This window comes from Lonchura striata, chromosome 1 (assembly GCF_046129695.1).
Source record: "Lonchura striata isolate bLonStr1 chromosome 1, bLonStr1.mat, whole genome shotgun sequence".
Taxonomy (NCBI): Eukaryota; Metazoa; Chordata; class Aves; order Passeriformes; family Estrildidae; genus Lonchura; species Lonchura striata.
Window position 1 is genome coordinate 49,291,690 of NC_134603.1, and position 27,175 is coordinate 49,318,864.

The following is a 27,175-nucleotide window of genomic DNA, read 5'->3' on the forward strand; positions in this document are numbered from 1 at the left end:
CAAGACAATCTGTACAGCTCACATGTGGGGGATAAAAATCTGAACAACATTTTCAGTATTTTTGTAAGGCACAATGGCACTATGAAGTCCAATACAGTTGTCAAATTCTGTGCTGCCTCCATTTATTCTGTAAATAAAATGGAGATATAGTGTAACAGCAAAATATTTAGTATTATTTTGCCCCTTAAATTTACACAATTTCAGATCTAGCTTTATTATGAGATAATATCCACAGCTAATTTCAAATCACTGAACTCCTATTTGAGTATCAAAGTACATATTTTAAATCACTTGGAGCTCTGCAAGCCTCAGAATCCCTGCAGCATTCTATATCCACATGTATTTAGTTACATTGGGCTTGGGAGAGACACCCTTAGGAAATACTAGTTCTGTCTTCTCCTAATTAGAACTACATAGTGCTAGAGACCAGTTTGTTTTTCTGTATGGTAAAGATATTCATTAATTTATATTATATTAATTTAGAGCCCAACATGACAAAACAAAAACCTTTCCAGACTGTCACCTGAAGTTTTGAGAGTTATAGCATCCTGTAGCTGTGGGCATAAGTCAAATTCCACATCATCCCAGTCCATCTCTTTCATTTGAGTTTAATCTTAAATAAATCTAGCAAAACAATTTTTGGAGAACAGAGGCTTTGAGCATGTGGGTTGTCTTCTGGAGTTTGCTTTCAAACTTGGGTCTAGTTTTCTGAATTGATTTTTATCAAGAAGAAAAATTGCTTTAGGAAGATCTGCTATTGTCCATTATACTCCAACTAGGCATATTCATAACCCACTGAAGGGAAGGGAGGTCTGTGTTCCCTACCTTCACCCATAAGAAGATATTAATATCCAGGCTTCTGTTGATTCTCTGCATCACTCTCAGCTCATATATTTAACAAGGAGTCAACCTTTTAACAGAAGGATCTGACTGCAGCCTACAACAGCTTGAGTGTCTGGGCTCACACCTGAAGAACGAAGTACAAGACCACTGTCTCCTTGATATGGGTAGAAATTTTTCCAAATCCTCTCAAACTATTGACTGCTGGTGCCTAGATCAATTTTTCATCATAGAGAAATATTTGCCTTACCATTATTAGCAACATTTATTCTGCAGCGTCTCTCTGGAACTGGAAATGTCACATAAAAATGTTCCTGCTAACAGCATTTCTTTTCCTTTGTAACATTAAAAAGGTTTCTGTCCATAATAAAACCTTACCTCAAGAGCATATAGCAGATTATTCCAAAAGAAAATTATTATAATTTCTTTAAGTAAGTGCTTTTGGCACTTAGATTTTTTTTTTAATCCCTAGTATCTCCTGTCATCTTAACTTTCATATCAAAACAGATGGTTGTCAAATGTCCTCCCACATTTTATCATTCTTTCCTAAACATCACAGATTTTTCAATACCTTTATTCCAATAATGATGGATAGTTGTTAATATCATTGTTGTATTTTGCTTTGTACCTTGGAAAGACTGGCCAAAACACCTTGACACATGATTGCTGAAGGACCAGAGCTGTACCTGGTAACTGTTATCTGCAACTGCAGATAACTCAAACCCAGAAAACTTGACTGAGGCACAATATCTGAGCTCCTGCCACTTAGGCATGCAGCTTTTAGAAGCAGGTAATATACTTCAAAATATGAGTTAAATAGTTTAGGCAGGATACTGACCAAACAGAGGTGCCCAGTGTCTGGGACTGGGGCAGTGGGATGGGCACTGACTGCCAGGTCCTGATAGAGCCTGTGGGGAGCTCCAGTGGCCCCTGGGGGAGCACTAAAACCAGTGACTTTATAGTGATTGTCAGCCCCATTTCTGTTATCCATAGCCCATGTAACTGAAGTATGTCATTATAAAGAAAACAATCTGTAGATATCATTTTACTGCAGTGTAAACTACTATTGCAATAATACAAAGCAATTGCTTCAGATATTACAATAATCATTTCCACAATCATTCAGGCACAGCCAACACAAATGTATCCACTACACAAGCACATTTTTCTTTCTTTTTTTTTTTTGTCCTCACATTAATTGATGAAATACTTTTGAATTAATCAAATGTTTATTTTAAAAGGATAGTGGCTATGTCTTAATAGAAGAAACAAATAGTTTTAGCTCTTTAGCCATCACCCTTGGAAATTATGTCTGATATAACAATTAGGCTCAAACAATTGAACAAAGTTTTGAGAAGTATTTGCATCAGAAATTCATACATTGCTTTATTCAACACTCCCCACAGGAAAGACCTTCAAATTTCAAACATCAATCATGAGTAAGAAAGTTTTCTAGAAATTGGTGGTGAATGCAAAACAACCTGATCAAGACAAAGAGGTGAACATTAGACTGTTTAGTATTTAAAGAAATTAAGGAGGTACACTGAAGAACAGAAGGAACTGAGATTAGGATCTGATGGGTGGACATGCAGGTCAAAGATAATTTTGGTGATTATTTCCCAGGTGTGATTTAACTTTAAATGAAGTCATTCAAACATAAACAGCATAGTCCAAACACCAATTGATTACGAGACAATTGCCAAACCCACCAGGACTTCACAAATATTCAGAGTTAATCAAATTATTTGAATAGTTTTTTTCAGTAACTTAAAAAATCTGCTATAGCTGGTGACTTCAGACTTCAGTGCAGTTATATTTCACAAAGGCAGCTGTATGTTTAACTCTGAAATGGATTAATCCTGATTTTTATGTAATGGGCCAATACTCTGGTTTCTCCATCCATGCTGTAGGACAAGGTCTTTTTTCCTTTCTGAACAACTTTAAGTTTGGAGACTCAACAAAAGGGACTGGCATGAACTAAAATAAGATGCTTCAAAGATTGGAGGGCAAGATTGGTTTTCTGTCTGATGATGGTTAGTATTGGATAGTCAGGAAAACAATCAAGAAATCAAAGTGGACAGGTTTTCAATATCCTTTCCAGGGGATGTTTCACCTTAACCTCTGTTGCTTAACTAGTTTATTATCTTATAGCTCAAGTGACTTATAGGAGAAGTTGTGGTGGCTTAACAAAGCCCTTTATTAAAAAAAAAAAAAAATTACATAGCTGTTTACAGTAAAATTCTAGAATTCAGTATAACACTATACCTACAGATGATAGTTCAGCCTTTACTGACTTCCTGAAAATCAACTGGGATTTGCTTATCAACTGTTGAATATTTCTAGTTCCTCATTTGTCTTTTTCTTGCTATAGCTTGTTCCTGGCTTGTCGCCCTGATTCTTAAGATTTTCTAAAGCCTTCTGAGTTTACATTCTGTTGGAGAACTTTCCCACACAATTTCTATAAACAACATATTGTTTTGCATTCTTTTATGGGGGTGGAGAAACTTGATGTACTAGTGGTTTGTACAATGTCTTTGGAGAGGTGGCCCATTCACTCTCCAATCTAATGTCACCTTTGGGAAAGCATAAAAGTTGGACTGAGAGAATAAACTTTCTTCTTTACCTTGCAAATAGCAGGTGGCTCGCATCGTGCTTTCACGTGTCCTATAGCGACACTGGCTTTCTAGCAGAAACTGTGAATGTCTTGTTAGCACATCCCTGCCCTTCCCACTGAACAACCCCTCAGCTGGACACACCAGCAAAGTGGCAGCAGCCTTCTCCCCTTAGTGACTGGAAGGAAGTAGAGGACCCCTGCCTCATTTCTCATGATTGCCATTGACAACCCAGCATCTTTATACCCAAAGAAACCCTCATAATTCAGTGTAAGGTTAAACAACAGCAGCAAAATATGAATCCTAAAGTAGCAAATCTATCTCCTCCAGATCATTTAGCTACAATAAATTTTAGAAGTGCTCCTCCAAAGTACTGTGCCTGTGTATTCCACCAGTGAAATGCAATGACATCTGGGTGAGTGATTTACACCTCTTTTCAGTACTAAGCAAACTGCAGGGATGTTGAGAGGAATACATGTACCAAATGGGCACCAGATGTGCCCAAAACCTCACTGGTTGCTGGGGCTGCCAAGGAAAAGCAGCTGTGGATTCACTGCCAGAGTGAGAAATCTCTGCAGGTAGTGGAACTAGAAAAAGGTACCAAGAGCAACTTACAGGCAGGGAAGGGCCAGGTGGGGGGTGAAAGTCAGCTATTAAAATATCCTTCTCTGCCTACTCAAGCAGCTGGCTCAGAAAGCAGAGCACCTTTTATCCCCCTGATAACAGGTCTAATAGGGAGATTTATCCATGAGACATTTAATTAACTAAATCCAACGTTAGTGATGGAGTAGCTTTGACAATTCAAAGCTCAGCACAGGACTCTTTCACCTCATATTTACTGAGCTAATGAGTTTGGGGTGAGTTTTTCAGCCAAACCTGATCTTAGCACTATATAGCTAGTCCAAATGAACTAGTTAATATAAATCTCCTCCATATATATCTCTAGACAATGTCTGTGTGGGCATTTCATTAATATTTTTTAGCACAAGAGCTTGAAGTCATCAAGGCTCTGTTAAAACCCAGATGATGCTTTAAAATGAGGCATAATGGGCATAGTAAGAAAGCCCAGCCTTCTAATGAAAACACTTAGCAGTGAACTATTAAGTCAATGTTGTGCTTATGCAGACTTATTTCTGTCCCTGTGTCTGATTATTTCTCTTATTTGTGTTTGTATTTCTACCACTTCTCACAGGAAAGAGCATGACCACATCAATTTAATGTGGAGGCACACTGATCACCTTCTCCCTCACTCATGCGCTATTTTTAAAAACTCTTGCTTACTTTTCATCTACAAATTTTCAATTCAAAACACCACACTGCATGCTGATGTTGCTCTCCAGCACTTGAGGAAAAAAAAAAAAACATGGAAAAAATAGCCATGATATTTGGCATGTTTTATGTGATCATATACATATAGAGTTAATATTCTCTGCTGTATGAGACTTGGAGTGCTGCATCCAGGTCTGAGGTCTCAAACATAAGAAGAACATGGACATGTGGTCCAGAGCAAGGACACAAAGATGACGAGAGAGGAGGAGCACCTCTCCTCTGAAGACAGGCTAAGAGAGCTGGAGAGATTCAGCCTGGAGAAGAGAAAGCTCTCGGGAGACCTTAGAGCAGCCTTCCAGTACCTAAAGGGGGTCTACAGCTCAGCTGGAGAGGAACTTTTTACCAGGGTTTGTACTGGCAGGACAAGGGGGAATGGTTTTAAAGTGAAGGAAGGCAAGTTTAAATTGGGAATTAGAAAGAAATTCTTCACTGTGAGGATGGTGATGCACCAGAACAGGTTGCCCAGGGAAATTGTGGCCGCCCCATTCCTTGGAGTGCTCATGGCCAGGTTGGATGGCACTTTGAGTGACCTGGTCTAGTGGAAAGTTGTCCCTGCCCATGGCAGGGGTGCTGGAATGAGATTATCTGTAAGGTCCCTTCCAGCCCAAGCCATTCTATGATTCTGTCCCAGGAGCTCAGTTTCTGAGACCTTTCATAAGAACCTAAAAGGCAGAGAAATGACATAATATGGCAGAAACAAGTGATATAGGGGCCATTTTGGTGTGCAAAGCAGAGGCTCTAGCACTGCTGAATGTACAGCCTAGCCTATTCTGCAAACTCAGTTTTTCATCCACAGTATTTTTCATTTGGCACTTGACTGAGTCATTTGAAATGGATGTTTAAAACAAAGCATTGCCCATTTGACCTAAAAATCCTTCTATTAAAAATCCTTGTACTGTTTCACAGCAGCTACTTTGAATCTCTTCCACACTTTGTCACTACTCGATCTCTGTTTAAACTGCACAAAGATTTTATATGTGCTTTTGACAGGCATATGCAGAATTTTTTCAGAATATGTAAATCAAGAGGGGAAAACATTCTCTTGCTCTCTTTTTTCCCCCTGACTCTGGTGATGATTGCTGTTGCTTTGCATAAATCATAGTAGAGCTGTGGGAGCTGGAGAGCTACAAGATTCAAGCTTCACATCTAAAGTAATTTGTCAAAAATCTTTCATATGCTGATGTGCTTTCAAAGAAATTAAGATATTGTATTCATATCTTCCAGTTGTTTTATATTCTAAACATTAATTTATTTAACTGTTACTTATAACCTTGGATTTTTCACCAGATCTAATTTTCTTGTGTCACAACTTTTCTATGTAGTACCTGTCATGACCATATCAGCTGAACTGTCTTTCCTTATATGTTTTAAATTGGATCCCTTTCCATTGAAAGATAAGCTGTTTATTTAGTTGGGTGTTTTAGCCATGTTATGAATATTTAAAGAAAAAAGTTCTTGATTTTTCCCCATAACAAATTATTTTCTTACCATACTGAGAAAAAGGCAAGGAGATTGCAAATAAAAATTTAATTTATTTTAAGCAAATAGTCTTTTCTTCAAAGCCATCAAATATCAGTCTAAGAGACATAGAATTTCATGTGGACTCTTGATTGAAGCCCATCTTCAATATAAGGGTTTGCAAAAGGAAAAACTGCTTTTCTTCATGCCTGTTCTTGCAGCCACTGGCTCTTCTGAAGTATTAAGTAAATGTAGACTGGAAAAACCCTGCTGGAGGCTCTCACAGATTTGTCAAGCATTGAAAGTAGGTTGAGACAAAAACATCCCCCACGTGAAAAAAAATATAACCTTGAGAGTGTGATTAACTTCCTGTTCTTTTCTGCTTTCCAAGGAAAACCTTCACCCAATGTTTCTGGCAAAACACCCCCATTTTGCTGGCCATCTTGGTAATTTGGTACTGCCCCCTTTATAAACCATAGGAATCTGGGAGATTTTTCCAGTCTGTAACCACCACAGCTGCATGGTGCCCATGGCATAAGAATCAGAAAGTCTTTGGTTTTCTTTTATATAACTGTTGGTCTTGTTATTCTGTGTTCTTCTATTCATTTTTTCTCTTTTTCTTCTCTTCTCCAAGAGTGTTTTGCTCTTCAAAGGATCTTGCTTGACTGCACAAAGCATTGATTTCTAAATTTTCTTTACACCATGGGGAATTACTATTTCAAACAATGCAACAAATCTAGCTGTACTTCAATTGTGCTTTACAGTCACACTTCTTTCCAATGAGTCTGCATTGTGTGCAGCAGTATAAGACCAACCTTTTCAGCTACTCTGGTTGGTATGTCTGAAGTAAAATAAAAGAGGGATTATTAATTTAATTGGTTTGCATTTTTGCACTTGGAACAATTTTCAGTTGCCAGGAAAGTCATTATTGATCTTAAGCAGAAAAAAAATCCCTCTAGGAAAATGATTAAGCAATTAAGCCTCTGAATAAGTGAAAGACTTCAGAAATTTGCCATATATTTTCACTGATGGGATTGCTGGTGACAGAGAACAAGTGTCTCATCATTTTGCTGTCATCACTCCATTTGCAATTATTTCTGTCTAAATTGCCTTTCATTTGTAGAAATTTGCATACTGTTTTACATTTCCATTTTCATACTGCTAGTCCAGCTAACAATTTCTGGTAATTACTATCAACAGACAGAACAGCACATCTAAAAGGTAATTTGGATCTACAATGAGAATCACAAAAATCACAAAATAATTAAGGTTGGAAGGGACCTAGGTGGTCTCTTGTTGACCCTCTAATTGAAAGCAGGGTCAACTGTGAGACTGTTCACAGCATTATTGAATTGAGTCTTCAAAACCTCCAGCCATGGGGAGAGCACAACCTCGCTGGGCAACCTGTGCTAGCCCTTGCCTTGTTTAACAGCTGGGAGACTGGAGTATCATCCATACATCCTCACAAATCTGGGGGCTCTCCTCCAGAATCCTACTTTGATTTGCCATTTTTCTTTTTAATACACTGTGACATGTTTGTGGCTCTACAGTCTAGTGTTTAAACTCCTCCAGATTCTCCAATGCCTACAGGCTGTCTGTCAGTATTCTAAAAGCTGTGGAAGACTAACAACAGACCATTTGGAGATCTGATGGCAGATTTGTTTTAAAAAATCTCTGCAGTTTAACCAGTGCAGTTTCAGCTGTATTTTACTATTTTCTTTACTCTTTCAGAGCTGTTAGCATCAAACCCAGCCCTGGAGTCAGTAGTTTATCCGTGACACAAAGCAAAATTTTTGTGCTCCATTGCACAAGTTTCCAGTATCTAACTGTGGTTGCAAAGCTTTCCTTCAATTCAAGGGCTGATTTTTGACAGTGACAGGCTCTAAAGATGATTTAAAAGGTATTTTGACATTGCAACCTACTTGCTCAATTTTCCATCTCCCATCCTTATGTTCTCACATCCTGCTTTTCAAAATTTGCCTTACCCTGGAAAACTGGGACAGAGCTCAAGTCAATGGGCTGGCAGCATTAAAGGAGTGCAGCTGGTGAAAGCTGCTGAGAACAGGTTTCCCTGCATTCAGTTTTGTGCTGTCACCAAAGAGGAGGTTTTTCCTAAGAAGGCAAACCTTGACATCTGGATGATCTCTGAACATACCACATGGAAGGGTTAGTGCTACATCACTGTCAGATTGCCATGAGGGCTTACAGAGTGACAAACATTTGATATGATCACGAATATGATGTCCAGAAACATGGTTAAGTCTTTAGCTGCATGTCCAGATAAAGGACGTGGGCCTCAGAAGAAGTAAATTTTCTTTCCAAAGTTTCTGAAAGATCTACATATGAAGCTGAAGTTGTTTCAGAAGTTTAATGACCCACATGAAAGAACATTATCTTCACACTGGACAGAGGCAAGGAAAAGACACCGATAACACTCATCAATGCTAGAGACAGGCAATCTGTATTTGCCTTATTCAACACTGAAAGCATTGAGCTGGAGAGATATTGCACACTGTGAAAATGCAGGGCTGTTGCAAAACCAGGCATTTTAAAATTTCTATCTGTTCACTAAAATTGCTGAAGAACATTAATTTTCAGAGCACTGCATCTCTGAATTATGTGTATAACTAATAGATCATGGTTCAGTATTCTGAATGCAAGCTCAGACTAGCTAATCAACCACATGGTTATTTGCATAGATCAGTGAAAACTGCTGAAAGCAGTATTGATATTCACAATCTCTAGCAAACATGGTAATGCTTTATTTGTTTTTAGCTTTTCTTTATAGGTGTCAGATACAAGTATAATATTATTTCACTGAAAATAATTTAAAAGTAATGAGCTGAAAGCAGCTATACAATTCAAAAAGCTCTCTAGTTTCAATCCCTTCTCAGCACAAGTTCTTAAAACAAGCTTGCAATAATCTATTTTGCAATTCAAATAATTTTACTTTGGAAAAGCAATTGCCTGGGAAAAACATATCTTGAGAATCCCAAAATAATTCAAGGAAGAAAGACCTGTATATCAGGGCATTACTGTTTCAGATGTAATTCCTGCACTCAGGGTGTTTAGGAACTACACTCACTGGGTGAGCTGCACATACATTTAATTTAGCAGCCACCTTTTCATTAAGGTGGACTTAAAGTTCATGGGAAGCTAAAGGTTCATTCACAATTGTTCCAACTTAGGCAAGCAGATTGAGGGTTGACAAATCTGAACAGTCTCAAGGAATGGTCTGGCACTGGCATGAATCTGAGCATAGAAGGGGTTATACTCTCCCTTGCCTTTTTTCACTCTGTGATCCCTGACTTCAGTCTGCCCATGGAGGTGGAGCAACAAGGGGAAACAACGTAAGAACCAAATATGTGTAAAACTGAGAAGAGAATACAGTTCTGGAAATGTGTTTTAGACTCCAGTCATCTGAGTCAAATTTCCAAACATTAGAATTCTGCTGCATAATTGCCTTTGTATTTTCTTTTGTAACTGGCTCCTACTTTTCCTGTAGTACAATGAATACAGATCTGTTTCCAAAGCACAAGTGCAAACTATTTGGTATTTAAAATTTTTGAGTCATGACCACTTTGCTGCTGCATGCCTATCTCTTAGTTTGAAAATGGTTTCTCTCAGAGTTTACTTAGTAGGGCAGGTGCCACCCCTATGAAGTGTCATAGGTGTACTTCATAGAGGTACCACCCCTATGAAGTATTGACTTTGCAACCTAATTCTCTGCAATAACTGGAAAGCTACTGCCCTCAAGCTTTGCCTGGGTTTCTCCTGCTCACCTTATAAATGTAGCAGCCATTTGAAACCTGCCTGGGTTCTGGCATTAATAATTCCACACTTTTGTCACAGGATGTCTTTAGTTCTAGTGTCCTCCAACACAAATAGTCCCGTGATTAACATTAGCTGCTCCTGTTCAAGAAGATGCAGTGATACTGGCGTCTTGAGTTTTATCTTTCCATGGGTCTTTAAATTGTTCTGAAAAATGTATTATAAAATCCTTGTCAACATGTGTTCTTACTAGCTGATCTCACTGTTGCTGGTAAGAAGCTGACAGTGGAGCAGAAAAGTCTCTTTTGTCCAGGTACTCTCTGCTTCTGAACTTCTTGTAGTCATGGTTCCTTCAGCATCCTCTGTGTGTTAAACTGACAGATAAGTTATTCAGAAAGCTACACACAGAGGTCTGCACTCCTTAGGGATGGGCACACATGGTACAGGATCCTGAAATGCCTGCTAGCATAGCGGCAGTACAATCTCTTTATCACAAGAGGTGCTGCTTTGCATGGCCTGTAACACTGCTAACACCAATGGAGATGATTCCTAATCTTCAGCAAGAGAAAAACAGTGCCAGGGAGATAGCCTCTAGAATTATCTTCTCTTCAGACACCCACACTTTGGATTAATTAGAAACATTCCTATAGATAAGAGCATAATCTTCCTAGGAATACTTAGAACAGAGATACAGACCCACAACATTCAGAGTTACCAGATAAATTTAAAAGTATGTGGAGCCTGGAGTTCATGTGATTCACTGTCTTAAAAAGCTGATACCAACCCAAGGACTAAATGTGCACAGCAAAATATATGAGGCATATCTTTGTTTACTACTTATAGCCACATGCAAAAACAGAGGGGAAGCATTTGTTTAGTAGATGGGTCTTATTTTCTATGAGATGGTCCAAATTGGAGCCCATCTGATGTCCATTTATCACCTCCTGGCAGTTCTTTGAAGTCTAGCAACACTTCTGTTGCAAAAAAAACATTTATTTAAACATCACTTTTCCTTCTGGCCAAAGCCCAAAGAAAATTGAAGTAGCTATCTGGGAGAGATCAAAATGAACAATTGAAGCGTATTTTCACATTCTGCCATTTTGTGAATTAAAGTTTTAGGGTATTTAGCTTGCAGAGGCTGAACTTCTTGAAAGCTCCAGAAAAATCCTTGTGATTTCTACACTGGGGGGAAATGGCAAAAAATTGGGACCACACACACATAATTTTAAAATATTTTACTAGTATTTTATTGTACTTTTTTACATATAATGGAGAAACAATTTTCATCAAACCAGCCAGACACACCTTGATTACTTCTGCAAGTTGAAAGTGTAACTAAAAGAAAATACACTATGGAATTTTTTTTCCAGCTGATATCTGATTTCTCTCATTTTGCTTGTATAAAAAAATGTTACTTTATTAAGTGCACCAGAGTGCTTGACATTTCCTATTAACTAAGAAGTCCTGTGTTTCAGGTTTCGGAGGGGAAGGGTGTGTCCAGCTCTGACATCAATGGTGGGCAGACAGCTGAATTGTCAGCCAGTGTCTGGGAGCATGTTTGAGTGCAATCCTGAAAAATGTATTACTGGTTTCCTGAAGAAGGGCTGATTTCCTGCTTACTCATCTGTAAGTTCCTACTGTGTCATTAGTGTTCTCCAGAGGCTGCTTCAGTAGCTGGCAGGGTAAATTAGAGGGTATCTGTCCCTTCCTTCTGCTCATGCCAGCAGCAACTCACAACCAAGTGCAGCTGCATAATGACTGCTAGGGGCTTAAAAACAGCTGCTGATAATCTCCAGAAATTCCTGGTGGAGCAGTTAGGGGTTTCTTTTGCTGTTGGGTTGCTCACAAAGAGAGGAAGAAGCCTGGTTGCTGGAAAAGCTCAAGTGAGCAGCAGTCTGGCCCTGTTCATGGACTTTCTGTCCTATCAAGGGTGTAACTTTCCAGGAGGGTGCAGGAGCATGGGAAACCAAACCTGCAGCAAGGAAGCCAGGGTCCCCTGTTCCCCCCTACAGCAGCTCCAGAAAAAGCAGGGAGAACTGGACAAGCAGGATCTAATGGGAGGAGGGCTGGCTGAAAAAGGGCTTACAGAACTCCCCATCAGAAAAGTGGGAGCTTGTCCTTCTCCTTCTTTGAAATTGTTACAAGGGGAGGAAAATGGGGAAAAAGGATTTTATTACATCTGACATCTGTCAGATACCCCAAGGAAGGCTTTCTGGGGTGCAGCCACAGGGGAGCATGGTCTGTCAGCAGCTATTCTGTAATATGAGACACAAGAAGACTACCTTTAAAATGGGAGTATCTAGAGGGACTGAAAACCACTTTTTTTTTTTTTGCAATCAGCTACTTTTCACTATTATCACAAAGCTGTGGGTCAAATTATAATTTCGGGTGGAGCATTTGAAAAATGATTTTTCTATCCCTTATCCCCAGATTAAGAAGTTGAGTCAAATTACACAAGCCATTTCTCATTACTATCTGGTTTTAGTCTCAAGGATGTTTTAATGTGTAAAATGTGCAGAGTCTTAACACTTTTCTTTTAAAAGTGAGATTTCATTTTAAAAAGCACAAAATCTTTCTCTCTAAACAACGGGTTTCGAGATACCTTCCCAGGTCATCAACAGAATAAAATCCTATATCCTTCCATAGCTGGCAAAAGGGAGTCAATGGAGTACTGGGTGTATACAGACTATATAATGTTCATATAATGGGAGAGGCATGTAGATAGGAAAAATTCAAGTATTTGATTTTTAAAGCATTTATGCTTTTCATTGATATTTTGAAATCCTAGTTACTTTTCCTCTGCTACACAAAGGAGCAAATATGTTCTAAACATTAACATCAAAATTAACATGTTCCTGTGGGATATTCAGGCATACTTGAACCAGGAAGCATGACTAGAGAAGGAAGGTTTACCAGAGCTTTGTGAAGCTCAGTTTAATTTATTGTGTTAATTAACTCATTTTTCCATTGCAAGTTGTTTGTTTTTCCAGTACTGTCATGAGCTCACTAGATCAATTCTCACAAAAAAATGGCTCATAAACTATGAGCTCTCTATTGCCTTCCAGGTTTGAAACAAACTCATTCCAAATCTGCATTTCTTTTCCAGCTCTTGACCTACTTTAGAATATTTGTTTTCATATATTTTCCAAGCACCTGTATATTTTATTTAATTCATATTTATTAAAAAATTCCTTCTAGGTTGAGCCTAGATCCAAACCTCAAACCTCAGTCAAGTGGTAGGTCAGCTCTGGCTCTTCACACTGCCACAGAATGTATCTCTGCTGCAAACAAGGAGAGAAAAATTTTGTTATACAAATGGAAAATATATTTGCCATAGGTACTGTTGATCACTATGATGCTGTATCTATTATTGCATTTGTAACTGTGATTGGAACAAAATGCTTTCCCACCTTAGAAAAATAATATTTGAGCTTTCTATAAAATTAGCACACTGATGCCCGGCTTCACTGCTGTTAATTGCTTTTTCCCAGTCATTGGAAACTTTAGAGAAGTGTCCCCAAGCTCTGGTTGCTTCAGAAGCTTTCCTGTGGGCTGGGTGTATCACAGCTGGTAAAACTTTATGAAACCTGACATTGCAGTTTTACATGTACCAAAACCAGAGAGACTGCTCAGGGTTTTACATGTACCAAAACCAGAGAGACTGCTCAGGGTTTTACATGTACCAAAACCAGAGAGACTGCTCAGGGTTTTACATGTACCAAAACCAGAGAGACTGCTCAGGGTTTTACATGTACCAAAACCAGAGAGACTGCTCAGGGTTTTACATGTACTAAAACCAGAGAGACTGCTCAGGGTTTTACATGTACCAAAACCAGAGAGACTGCTCAGGGTTTTACATGTACCAAAACCAGAGAGACTGCTCAGGGTTTCATCACATGTAAAACTGCAATGTCAGGTTTCATAAAGTTTTACCAGCTGTGATACACCCAGCCCACAGGAAAGCTTCTGAAGCAACCAGAGCTTGGGGACACTTCTCTAAAGTTTCCAATGACTGGGAAAAAGCAATTAACAGCAGTGAAGCTGAGCAAAGAGGGGCAGCTATATCAAGGCACGCCCTCACTTTGTAAAATACCAAGCAATTTCCCTTGGTAGAGGCGGGCAGATGTTTGTGACTGGCAATGCTCTATGGCCCTCAGCCCAGGAAAGGCAAGGGGCAGACGCTGGGGCAGATCCAGAGGTCCTCAGAAAATGATGTGAGGACTGGAACACCTCTCTTTTGAAGACAGGCTGAGAGAGTTGGAACTGTTCAGCCTAGAGAAGCCTCTGGGGACAACTTATAGCAGCCTTCCAGATCCTAGAGGGAGAAGAGAGAGCTGGAGATTAATTTTTTGCATGGGCACATGATGATAGGACAAGGGGAGATGGCCTCAAACTGAAAGAGGGCAGATAATAGGAAGATATTAGATATTAGGAAAAAATTCTTTCCTGTGGGGATGGTGAGGCGCTGGAACAGGATGCCCAGAGAATTTATGGATGCCCCATCCCTGCAAGTGTTCAAGGCCAGGCTGTCCAGGGGTTTGAGCAACCTGATCTAGCAGGAGGTGTCCCTGCCCATGGCAAGACGTTTGGAACTAGATGATTAACTTTCAAGGTGCCTTCCAACCCAAATCATCCTGCCTTTCAGTAATTCTATTCTATGATTTGCGGAACTCAGAAGTGCCCCAAGCCTCACGCCAGAGCTCGCGGCACCTATCGGGTCTTTCCCTTTCCTTCCGCAGCCTACAGCAGGATTTATTTCCACACCGATTTGATGTCACTGCACAGCGTCCCCCCTCTCCTGTCCCTGGCAGTAGCGGAGCCGGGCTGTCTCTCGGGTCTACCCAAATGCCGAGCTCCCCTTGCTGGTGAAAGCCGGTACGGGCCCGGCTCCCGGCTCCGGCTCCCGGCTCCGGCTCCGGCTCCCGGCTCCCGGCTCCCGGCTCCCGGCTCCCGGCTCCCGGCTCCGGCTCCCGGCTCCCGGCTCCGGCTCCGGCTCCGGCTCCCGGCTCCGGCTCCGGCTCCGGCTCCGGCTCCGGCTCCGGCTCCCGGCTCCGGCTCCGGCTCCGGCTCCGGCTCCCGGCTCCCGGCTCCCGGCTCCTGCTCCCGGCTCCTGTTCCCGGCTCCCGGCTCCGGCTCCCGGCTCCCGGCTCCCGGCTCCCGGCTCCTGCTCCCGGCTCCTGTTCCCGGCTCCCGGCTCCGGCTCCGGCTCCCGGCTCCCGGCTCCCGGCTCCTGCTCCCGGCTCCTGTTCCCGGCTCCCGGCTCCGGCTCCCGGCTCCCGGCTCCCGGCTCCCGGCTCCTGCTCCCGGCTCCTGTTCCCGGCTCCCGGCTCCGGCTCCGGCTCCGGCTCCCGGCTCCCGGCTCCGGCTCCGGCTCCCGGCTCCCGGCTCCGGCTCCCGGCTCCGTCTCCGTCTCCCGGCTCCCGGCTCCCGGCTCCGTCTCCGTCTCCCGGCTCCCGGCTCCGTCTCCGTCTCCCGGCTCCCGGCTCCGGCTCCTGTTCCCGGCTCCGGCTCCCGGCTCCGGCTCCGGCTCCCAGCTCCGAGCGCTGTGCAGCGACACAAGCGTGTCCAGGTCAAGGTGGGAATCCGAAATCCAGGTGAGTGAATCATCCTCAGTCTCCTCAGAACCTGTAAGAAGGCGGCTGCCAGGCTCCGGTGCGGGTGCAAGTAACAGCGCCTCTTCTTTACAGGCACATAATCACGTCAGTGAAGCACAGGGACAAATTCCCAACCCCAGGAATGCCTTAAGAACGGCACCACCAAGACCATGATGTGATACCCACTTTCCACATGCCAGAATAAACTGGAATTGCACTGTTTAATTACTCTAGTAACCACTTCACTTCTTGGAAAAACAAATAATTTTTGATTATTTGAGAAGCATTAGACAAATTACTAAATATTACTTATGGTTAGAGTAGGTAAATAATTTGAGTATGGTGCTCTCCTTGTATTCTTTGAGTGCCCTAGGTCCCACTGAGTTGTCTGGGGATTTGTATGACACATGAACTTGATTAAAGTATGCAGTTCTCTAAAGGAACCTTCTCCCAGTAAAATGCATCTTCACAGAGGAGACACACTGATGAAGAGGTGTGACATCGTGACTCTTTACATCCACATGGCCAGGATTTTGGTGGCTGCAGACCTTTCTTGGTAAATTGATCTAATTGTCTTTAGGCTACCCCTGACAGCCTGAATTACTTTGCTAGCATTTCCATAGAGGGAAATTGTATTTGATGTATGCGGGAAATAACAACCTACATGCAGAGAGTAAGGTGTTGAGACTGAGAAGTTCCCAAGCAGTGTATAGAACACAGCAGTGGAGAGCCTTATAATGACAGAGCATGAAAAGACATGGAAGATGCAAAATGCAGAGATGCCAGAGGCCAGGAGAGCCCAGGATGGCTGAGCCTTCCCCAGACATGCCCCCACAGAGCTGGGCAGGATGCCTGCCAGGCATGAGAAGAGCCTGGTAGCTGCATTAATACTTTATTTATTGCAATGAGACTATGCACACAAACAAAGGAGTCACTGACCCAGAAGGATTAGCCTAAGTCTAGGTATAGTCAAGACTGGGTTTAAAAGCAGCCTTGCAATACTTCTTTTTTTAGGGACCTCTGAGGAAGCAGCAGGTAAGTCACTTTAAGGCAGATTCTAAAATTACTTAGGTTTGCAAATATTGGAAGGTCATAGTGTAAACTTCCAAATCCTGTTGGAAGTAGACTCCACAACTACCTAACTTACTGACAATCCCTTTACATTCCCAAACCTCATCTTTAGCATTTATGGTAGTCTTGCTCACTTGTGTTCCAGTTTCACCTACTGTAAAGTGAACTCATGGCACTTTTATACAGTAGAAAGAGATTTAGTGAGAAGAATGCTACAAATAAACAATGTATTTTTTTGGAACGGGTTAATTATCTTTTTCTGGAAACAGGACTGCTCTTCATGAGCCAATATTACTGATGTATTTCTTAAAGATTCCTGAAATCTACTGAGTCAGTTTCTCCCTACATTTCAAAATAAAAGCTTGCTCATCTTTCCCCACTAAGAAATTATTCAGAAAAAAAAATTGTAAGAGGTTAATCAACTATGGTGATTTAGAGCATAGGCCAAAGTCCTCTGTGGTTAGTCAATATATCAAGTATTACTCATTATGTTAAATATTAAACCCAACAGCTGCTCATATCCAGGACTCTCCATACATAGATCCCAAGTATGAAGGATTATTCTGACAGGTCTTCCTACATATTCCTTACTGACATTTTAGGCTTTGCTTGTTATTTCCATTTTTCCAATTTCACATAAGCAAAAATATTATTTTAGTATAGGTCAAAAAATGAACATTGAGTTAGTACTGTACCAATTTTTGAAGGAAAACAGAAAATCACTGTCATTGTATTATTTATTTAATTGTAGGATAAAATCCATTTAAAGAGAAAAATATTCTGATTTCTGCTCATATCAAGGCTAACTTGGATAAATTACACATCAATTTTGCCACTGACTCCAGCTGTGGAAGCAATGGACTCTAGAAGCATAAGAAACAAAGATGGTTTTTGTATCCAGCATAAGGAATGACCCATTTCTGGATCATGAGAGGAATGCCTGCCTCAGCTTCCATGATGAAGCTACTCTACAGCAGAAACTCATGTCTTCAGGGTCAGGAGTTGCCTGTTAGGACACATCAAACCCATCCCAAGTGGGCAGCCTGGCATCCTGCCAGTGCCCAGGGAAAGGTGGGAGATGTGACAGGAACCACCACAATTCCCTATAGGTAAAAATACTGCCAGCAGTAGCAGGGACAGGGAAAACTGCAAGAGGCTTGTTTTGACTCTGCAGTTTCTGAGCAGAGAAGATGTTCCTCCAGAGCTGTGCTCTCTGCCAGAGGAGCTTATGGGGGGACCACACCTCCTGGACACTCAGTTAAGTTAATTTCCCTCAAAAAAATGGATAATCTCTTACTGCTTTCACAGATTATATGACTTCATATACAGTTGCAAACTGTAAAAATTAAGTAGAACCAAATGCAAAGTTATAAATTAGGCCATGCAGACAGTGGTTGTGATATCTATTTGTTATATGATGGTGTTTGTATTTTTGACCTGTGGTCACTGTTCTTTGGATGATGTTTCTGTTCATCCCATATTCCTCTTTATCTCATCTTAAAACCAGTATTATTTACTAGGAAAAGGTTCTGCTTCCAGAGGATGGCTGGGAACTGGAACAGTCTCCCCAGGGAAGCAGTCACCAAGCCTGGCAAAGTTCAAGGAGTGTTTGGACAATGCTCCCAGACACAAGGAATGATCCTTGGGGTGTCCTGTGCAGGGCCAGGAGCTGGACTTTTATGATCCCTGTAGGTCCCTTCCAAATCAGGATATTCTGTGGTCTCCTGTGACTCTTCCAAAAACAGCAGCACCTCCTGAGCAGTTCCATACCATGTGTGGGGCTGTTTAGAGCTGCAAAGTGAATCAAGGGACCCCCCCTCCTATGAGGAAAGGCTGAAGGAGTTGGACCTGTTTAGCCTCGATGAGAGATGACTGAGAAGGGACTTTTTAAATATAAGTATTTCAAGGGAGGATCAAGAGGATGGAGCCAGGCTCTTCTCGGTGGTGCCAAGGAGTGAGATGTACAGGAAGTGCTACGTGAACACGAGGAAGAACTTCTTTACTGTGCGGGAGCCCACACACTGAAACAAGGCAGCCCAGAGTGTAGCGTCTCCCTCACTGAAGATGCTCAAGAACTGGATGCAATCCTGTGCCACGTGTTTGAGGGGAGGGGCTGCACCCGGCCTGACCCATCCTGTGTGCCTGTGTCCCTGTGTGCCTGTGTCCCTGTGTCCCTGTGTGCCTGTGTGCCCGTGTGCCTGTGTCCCCGTGTCCCCGGCTCCCTCCCGCTCCCCGCAGCCGGAGCGGGGCGGGGCGAGGTGCAAGGCCCCGCCCCCGGCGCGAGCAGGAAACTCCCGCCGTTGCCTTACAAGGGCCGGCGCGCGACTCCCTCCGCCCTTGGAATGCGGTGACCGCACCGCGCGGCACCAACGCGTCGCCGGGGGAGGACACGCACACAGGCTCGAGGAGCTGAGCTCGTGCCTCTGTCTTTCTCCTTCAAGGAAGGCAGAGACTGCAGGGAAAAAACGCGAAACACGCGGGCCCCTGCGCGTCCTCTCCCCGACACGGCTCGTGGCGCCCGGCCGCCGAAGCGATGAGCCAAGCCGCCACCTCCCGTTCCTGCGCAATGGTCTCGCCCACGGCTTCCTTCCTGCCCGGCAGGGCGGTGGCCGCTCCGCTCTCCGGAAGTGCCGCTCCAGCCGCTCCCGGTGCCGTCTCCCGCCGCTCCCGGTGCCGTCTCCCGCCGCTCCCGGTGCCGTCTCCCGCCGCTCCCGGTGCCGTCTCCAGCCGCCAGGTGAGTCGGGGGCTCCGCCCGCTGCCCGCGGGGCCTGGGCCCGGTGAGGGCTGTGGCGGTGCCGGGCCGGGGGTCCCTTGCGGAGCCGCCCCCCGCAGCTCCGCTCGGGCCTCGGCTCGGTGCCGCTGCTCTTGGCGGGGATCCGCCCTGCTGGAGCTGAGGCCCCGGCTCCGGGCCCGCTCCGTGAGCTGGTCAGGGCGCGGCGCCGTGTGCATCGTGTCGGGGAGCTGCTGTTAAAAGGTGGCTGTCTCCCTGTCGCAAGGGCTCGGCTGCCTCCCGGCCACCTCGAGCCTCTGCGGGTGCTCCCTCGGCTTTGTCAGAGCATGGGAGGGGCAGGGCTGGCAGCTGCTGCGCTCGGAGGAGGGTGAGGTGGTGGGCCGGGGTCTGTCCCCGTCTGTTCACGTGTTGGAATAACCAGAGCCGCACACGGGACTGCGTGCAGTGGTTCCCCGGCTCTCAGAATCAGTTAGGTTAGAAAAGACCTCCGAAATCATCGGGTCCAACCTGAGACCAGCCACCATGGGACCTGGACCATGGCACTGAGTTCCTCGTCCGGTCTTCACTTGAACACTTCCAGGGACGGTGACTCCACCACCTCCCACCGCCCATTTCAATGTCTAATCACCCTTTTTGTGAAGAAACTCTCCCTAATATCCGACCTAAACCTGGTACAGTTTCAGACTGTCCTCTCTTCTCTGTCACTTATTGACTGGGAGAAGAGGCCGATCCCCATTTGGTTACACCCTACTTTCAGGTGGTTGTAGAGAGTGATAAGGTCACCTCTGAGCCTTGTTTTCTGTTTTGCAGACAGGCTGCGTTGACTCACTGGCGCTGGATTTTGAGGCAAGTGTGACTCCTGTACAAGAATTTTGGGAAACTTACTAGTGAGTAGTGTGTGAAAGTGGCTTTTAAGACTGGGTGGGACAGTGTAGGGTTTGGTTTTTGCTAGTTTGCTTTCCTGAAGTGTAATCTGCTCTTACTGAGTCTTGACACAGATGGTGCTGGAGAGCACTTGCTCTTAGCTCTTCCTGTTGCCACCCAGATTGTGATGGATGTGGGATTGTATGCGATGGTATAATTGAGTAAATGGACAGAACTTGGGATTTAGGTTTGAGGTTGACTTTTGAGTTTGATGATCTGTCTTAGTTCATATAGAGACTTTCTTGGCTGTGGGTTTGGGGATTTATTGTGTGGTAGTTTGGTTTTTGTCAGTGACAGATTCTGCAGTTATGACAATATTCACAATTTTGAAATTTTGAGTGTTTTCTAAAGCATAACTTTTGGTCAGTGCCTCTGCTTGCACCACTGTTAGTGAGCTGTAAAGTTTCACAGCTTACTGCATGGCTCCAAATTTTTAGTTGCTTGGGGTATTTTTTCTCCAAGAGTTTGTGACTTTCCCAGAGGAAGGGGCCACAAGATGACTCTCTCTGCTTCTGTTGTTTGATATCTACTGTGCCTGGATATGGCCATACAGGCAGCACAAAGCAGCACAGTGCTGCTACTACCTATTTATTATTTTTTTTATTATGTTAAAATCTTTCTAAAGAAAGGTTACACTTTCAGAAATACCTTATGATGTGTCTCACATATAAGGTCTTACATATGAAGCTTCTTGGACAGCTTCCAAAACAGGGCCCAAACCATTCAGTGCAGCACAGTATTAAACAAAAGGGACCAAACCTGCATGTTGTGACTTGCACTATCTAATGTGAAGTATTCCTGCTTTTTATATACTAACAGATAGTCGATAGATAGTATAATAGTATAGTAGTTAGTATAGGCTACAAATTCTATTTGCAGCCTATACTAAGCCTATTTCACAAAGTAAATGGACAGAACTTGGTGCTTCTGGAACTTTTAAATCGTAAATTGATCTCTTTGGCTAACTGGATTGATGCCTTTGGTTTTCTGAACATGTTCCAAAATGTACCAGCTTCTTTCCTAACAGACGTTCCCAGAGCTGAGTCCAGTGTTTCAGGCATAGCTGCAGCATGCCTGTGCTGAAGGGCACTGCAGTCCTGTGAGATCTGATGTTTCTCTGTAGCTAGGCTGACAGCTCTTTTGGACTGGAGGAGTTCCCAAGCCTGGTTCAGAGGAACTTAGAAAACAGTAATGCAAGCATTGGCACTTTTTTTGTTTTTTTCTAATAAAATATACTCTGATAGGTCAGTCTTCTCAACAGAATTAAAAAGAATGTGCTGACAGTCTGCTTTTGTTACCTCCTCTTCCTTAGGATTGAATTGTAGGCAGTGGCTTGCTGGGAGCACTGCCTTTGCAGCCCTTATGCCTTTTCACTGATCCTAGAATTACAAGCCAGACACAGATGATAAAAAGGGATTACCATTATAAGGAACCTTATGCTGCACAACATGCTGGATGAAAAAGCGCTGAAAATGCATACTGTAACAAGTGGATAACATTTTATATGTTCAGCAAATTAGCATAACTGACAAGAATCCCCAGTTAGAGACAGAGGTGATGAGATGATAATTCACCTTTGGTTATCCCCTTTTTTGAAACCTCCCCCCTCTTTAGATAGGAACTAAACTTTGTTTATGAAAAACTTGGGAAGCCATTTTGACCTGGTTCCCAAAGAACCTTGGAGCCCCAGGCCTCAGAGCTGCTGGGGAATGTGTTTTGCCTTTCTAATAGAGTAGGTAAAATGCTAGCTATGAATACAGTAATAGGCTACAGAGCTGCAAATACATATGTAAAGAATATGGAGGCATACAAAAGTAAAAAGGCAAAGATCAATTTGGTTGGCATCAGCACGTGCAGAGTAAACTTTTTTGTTTACTTTGAATGAACTGTACCCTGAAAACTGCCTTATTTCAGAGAAGAGTCATTAAAAGATAGTGTTTGGCTTTGTTTTGAGTAGTGGAACTTCTAATCAATAACCCAGAGTTAAATGAGATCTTGCCTGAGGGTTTGTACAGTGGTGAGAAAACCACCAAAGTTATGCACAACCCTTGGCTGTAGCTGGAAAGCAAACTACCTTTGTTGTCAGCTGTCTACATAAGTATCTCAAAGTCAAGAGTTCACATTTGTTTGTTGTAGTGTTGTGGAGGCCAGACATCTCGGGTAGCTCGTGGTTAGTGAGTGAAGTGGAGAGAACGTCTGCGTTGTTGGGCGATGCGCAGTTGCATTTCACGGGCTATTTTTACTTCAGGACATAATGGTTTGTTTTGTACGTCAGAAGAACGTTGTAGATGCACGTAGGATTTAAAAGTGTGGAATTGGCAGGGGACATCAGTAGCTGTCTGTGTGGACGGACTGAGAAGGACGTAACCATGGAATTTCCTTTTATGATCCAGATGCTTGGTGCACCCTGTCAGGTATCTAATACAAAGCAAGGTAAAATGTCTTTCCTTTTAGTTAAAAAAAAAAAAAAACAAAACAACCAGAAATAACTGCTTTTTGCCTGCATATTGAGTTGATTGTATGAGGGAGTTACTTTGCTTAATTTTACTCACTTTTTTTTGTTAAGGATGAATCCCAGTTAGTGACTTCAGTCTTGCTTTTCAGGAGTCTAACTATACTACATCTTGGAGAAAACTATCTGAGAAACAGAACTGTGCTATGACTCCAATTAGCATTGCTTTTCTGACACGATAATTTGTTTCTAAGTTATAAAATTAATACTTAGTGTAAATTTAAGAATATTGATATTCTTGCAATTACAGGTGAAGCTTAATTTTTTCTTCTTTCAGGAGGCACTTGCTACAGTCAAGGATTGAGGAATCTGATTTGCATAACACTTTGAGCATTATGAAGGATTATAGCAGTATGGATTATACTTTAGTTTTAGCTAATGCAAGCAGAGGTTATGAGACTTTTGGAAACAACATTAAAAAGGGTCTAACTTCTGATCCAAAAGCAATCTTGAGGACTTTGTGCTCACCTTTCAGTGAATGACTCAGCTTTTTCAGTTTGTGCTGCCATACATTTAATTGGGACATTACATGTATCTTCCCAGATAAAGAGATGCAGTAAACTTTAAAGCCTCGCTTCTACCGTGAATGTATTAGTGTTATAATATATAATAATCTACCATGTTTATTTCTTCATTTGACAGCTTCAAGGGAAACAATGGCATTAGTATACCAGCAATGTGTGAAAATTTATAAAAACATATAAATGTTTTAAGGGTTGGTAGCTTAAAATAAACAGTCTTCACATTTTTGTAGCTATTATACTTCTAAGTGAAGTCTGAAAGAAAATGAAGCAGGAGATACTGAAATAAATTTGTACTTTGGGGTATATGCCCAATACATGAAAAACATGAAACCTGATGTCCTTCTATCCCAAGAACTTGCAATGTGATTTAATAAGGCTAAATCTTGGATGTATTTCTGTCTCCTTAGAACCAACAACCACCATGTCTAGCAAAAGGGCAAAGACGAAGACCACCAAGAAGCGCCCTCAGCGCGCCACTTCCAATGTATTTGCGATGTTCGATCAGTCGCAGATCCAGGAATTCAAGGAGGCCTTCAACATGATCGACCAGAACAGGGATGGCTTCATTGACAAAGAGGACTTGCACGACATGCTCGCCTCCCTTGGTAATGTCCCTTTTTTCTGTTCATGCTTGCCAGGCAAATTTGTGCTGCAAACATCAAAATACTGAGTTTGGAATATGAGAGGTGTCTCAGTTTGTATTAACACTACTGAAATGACTTTTTCAGTTTGAAAGCTGAACCAAGGATGAATCCCTTTATTTGTAGGAAAGAACCCAACAGATGAATACCTGGATGCCATGATGAATGAGGCTCCCGGCCCCATCAACTTCACCATGTTCCTCACCATGTTTGGTGAGAAGTTAAATGGCACCGACCCGGAGGATGTAATCAGGAATGCTTTTGCTTGCTTTGATGAAGAAGCAACAGGTATGTGGTGAAAGAACAACAGTGTACATGTATTACTTCTACTTACTTCTGTAACAAAAAAATACTTACGTTCATAGAAGGGGTGATCAGTTTTTTAATTCTGAAAATTTTCATTTCTGCAAGCTGAAAATCATGACTGTATCATCATGTGCTAAATTTGCCTTTTCTGTCGCTGTAGAAATTTCAAATTTCTGGCAGTTCATTCTGTTGTTCAAAACAGGAGAAAGTATAAAAGATGTTGATTGGGAACCAGGGTTTTAATTTATTCCGAACTTAAAATTCACCTTTGGAGCTGCTTTTATGAGGGGAATCACTGTTTTCAAAGCTGTTGTGCTTCTATGAAGAACTTTTCTGTCAGCAACTTGTATCTACCTGCCCTCTCTTAAGCTGCACTAAAAGGAGAAAAAAATCAATGCAAGATAATTCTTGTGTGACTCACTGGAATGATGATAAAAACAATCACAACTTAGACAAGCCTCCTTGTATAATAAACCACGCCAAGAATTTATTCTTTGCAACCAGTCTGGTAAATCTGAGTTTTACCAGTGATTTAAGATCAATTTGAAATTTTGTAAAATTTCCCATGTTTCATGCACTTGTTGAATGTTAATAGTCAAGTTCCATGACTTCTTTTTGGTGGTTTTTCAATAGGAACGCTCAAGGTTAACTGATCCTCTTTGTAATTTTTAAAATACTGAGTTATAAGGTTCTTGGTAGCATTGGGAGTGTAGCCCTGCTGTTGGGAAGAATGTCCAATACGAATACTGATAAATTTTATATTCTTTGGTACACCACAGGCAAAACATAAAATTGTCTTTATTTGAAGTAGTGGGACCTTTCAAACTAAGATGCCTGATTTGATTGAATCCTTGTAATTATTTGTAATTTTAGTAATAGGGTTGGATGGCATTGTTTTAGTTTGGCAGATGAAGACTGTAGGGGTCTTTAATTGAGGGAAAGAACTCAAAGAAAGAAATTATCACCCAGCAGATTAATGTAAAAACTCCTCTTCTGTCCTACACTATGCTCCAGGGTTCATCCAAGAAGACTACCTGCGGGAGCTGCTGACCACGATGGGAGACAGGTTCACGGATGAAGAGGTGGATGAGCTGTACAGAGAGGCCCCCATCGACAAAAAGGGCAATTTCAACTACATCGAATTCACGCGCATCCTGAAACATGGAGCAAAAGACAAGGATGACTGAGAAAGTCCCTAGATACCTGCACATATCTCTACATTTATGTTTATTTTCTATGGTTTCTTCCTGATAGAACTTGTTGCATGCATTTAGTTCCAAAGCTTTTGTCTTTTTCAATATATTTATCTACTCCAGGCCATTTAGGCACATTTGCACCTGTAATCAAGACTGGAAGCAGGGAAAATATTTTGAGGGAAAGGCTACAGGAAAAAACATTCCCTGGAGTTGATAATCCAGGAAAATAATCTCAATGTTTCTGGTTTAGCTGGATTTTTACATTTTTGTAATAAATGCCATTTTGAAATAAAGATTGCTATATAGATAAAATACCTCAAAGTCTTTTGTGAAGAATGACATTTCTATTACACATTTACAAATGCAGGTGTGTTCATTGTATTTTTCTTGCAGTTGCAAATCAAGCTCGAAAACTCATTTTCACAGTGTTTTGTTCAGTGTTAGGGTTGTGAAATGCTCCTAGCAGCATCTTCTGCATTCTTTAAAAATTCAGCTGCAGAAGTCTATCAGGTTTTTGAAGTGGGATCTGACTACTGTGTAAGTAGTTAAATCAGATAAATGGTTAGGGAAGACTGTTACAATTGCCTCATGGCCAGCAGAGAATACCTGATTCTTAAGCAGATACTATGCCAGCTTTTGCTTCCTTTTAATATTGATGGGTTTTCCAGCAGTACTTTCATGTCAAAGTGTGCATTATTCTTTGCTAAGTAAGGGGGAATTAGGCATGTGTTTTCTCTTCTGCTGAAGGAAGCTTTTGCAAAGGTGTCTGTGCTGGCACTAATTAACAGCAATATATGGCCAGAAAACTTAAACATAGCTTTATTTTTCTACAGCTAATTCTTGTGCATGTGAGAATTTGAGCCAATTCATTCTGAGAATTAACTTGGTAAAACCCTACAGGTGCTGAAGTTGCTCTCACTTTTTAAAATACCATACATATTCCTCAGTTATGTTAGTAAGGTGGCTTTTAACTAAAGTCAGTCATTTAGAGCTGGTTGTGCTGATGTCTCAAATACAAAGAAAATATGAGGATTGTTCTGTTAGTTCTTAGTATGACCATGCTTTTCTTTGTGCCTCATCCTCTTGGCTACCACAAGTTGGAAAGCAGGAAGAGAATGTATTTTGCTATGTATTTATCAATTAAAACAATGACCTCAGCTAATCCCATGACTTAAAACCCCAAGGAGTAGGAATTTGGCACAAAGGATTGTAAAGGCTCTGACAGCTTATCCTGTAAGGTGGGTTTGTCTCATTTCGTGTGTGATAGGATGAAGGCTTGGTTACTTAATCTTGCTTGTGTTCCCAGATGGCAACTCTGGAGGATATTCTGGCTTCAGGTTTGAAAATAACTTGACAAAGTATACTGAGTTGGCATACTTAGACTATTTTTTTTTCTAGGGTGTTTTTTTACACTTACAGGCTTAATTAAAATTGAGTTTTGAACCATTCTTTTCCCAGTTTTGTGTTTTATCTGCTAGCCTGTTTGTCTCTTACCCACATTATGTAACACTAGGTTGCCACAGCTGCTCCTTTTTTTGAAACTTTGGTGCTTTTTGAAACTTTTGAAACCTTGGTGCTCTTCAGTAATTGTTGCTAAGTTACTTCTCCATGTGACACCTGCAAGGTTCTAGGAAGTAGTTAACAAGTATGTGTGGAAGCTTTCACC

At 42.0% G+C, this 27,175-nt stretch overlaps 1 protein-coding gene across 8 annotated transcripts; it reads left to right on the forward strand.

Annotated features, from left to right (window-relative positions):
* The first annotated feature begins 19,282 nt into the window (after positions 1-19,282).
* LOC110467855 (myosin regulatory light chain 2, smooth muscle minor isoform) lies at positions 19,283-26,955 on the forward strand. Of its 8 annotated transcripts, none has more exons than XM_077784131.1 (5): positions 19,283-19,409; positions 20,217-20,293; positions 23,774-23,971; positions 24,134-24,295; positions 25,328-26,955. In XM_077784131.1, exons 3-5 carry the CDS (start codon positions 23,788-23,790, stop codon positions 25,498-25,500), a joined length of 519 nt encoding a protein of 172 aa, XP_077640257.1. In that variant the 5' UTR covers positions 19,283-19,409; positions 20,217-20,293; positions 23,774-23,787; the 3' UTR covers positions 25,501-26,955. The 8 variants fall into 8 exon arrangements, with proteins under 8 accessions (XP_077640257.1, XP_021380908.1, XP_077640266.1 ...); XM_021525233.3 differs by having other exon boundaries at positions 20,217-20,252; XM_077784140.1 differs by having other exon boundaries at positions 19,291-19,409; positions 20,221-20,293.
* Positions 26,956-27,175: the final 220 nt, after the last annotated feature.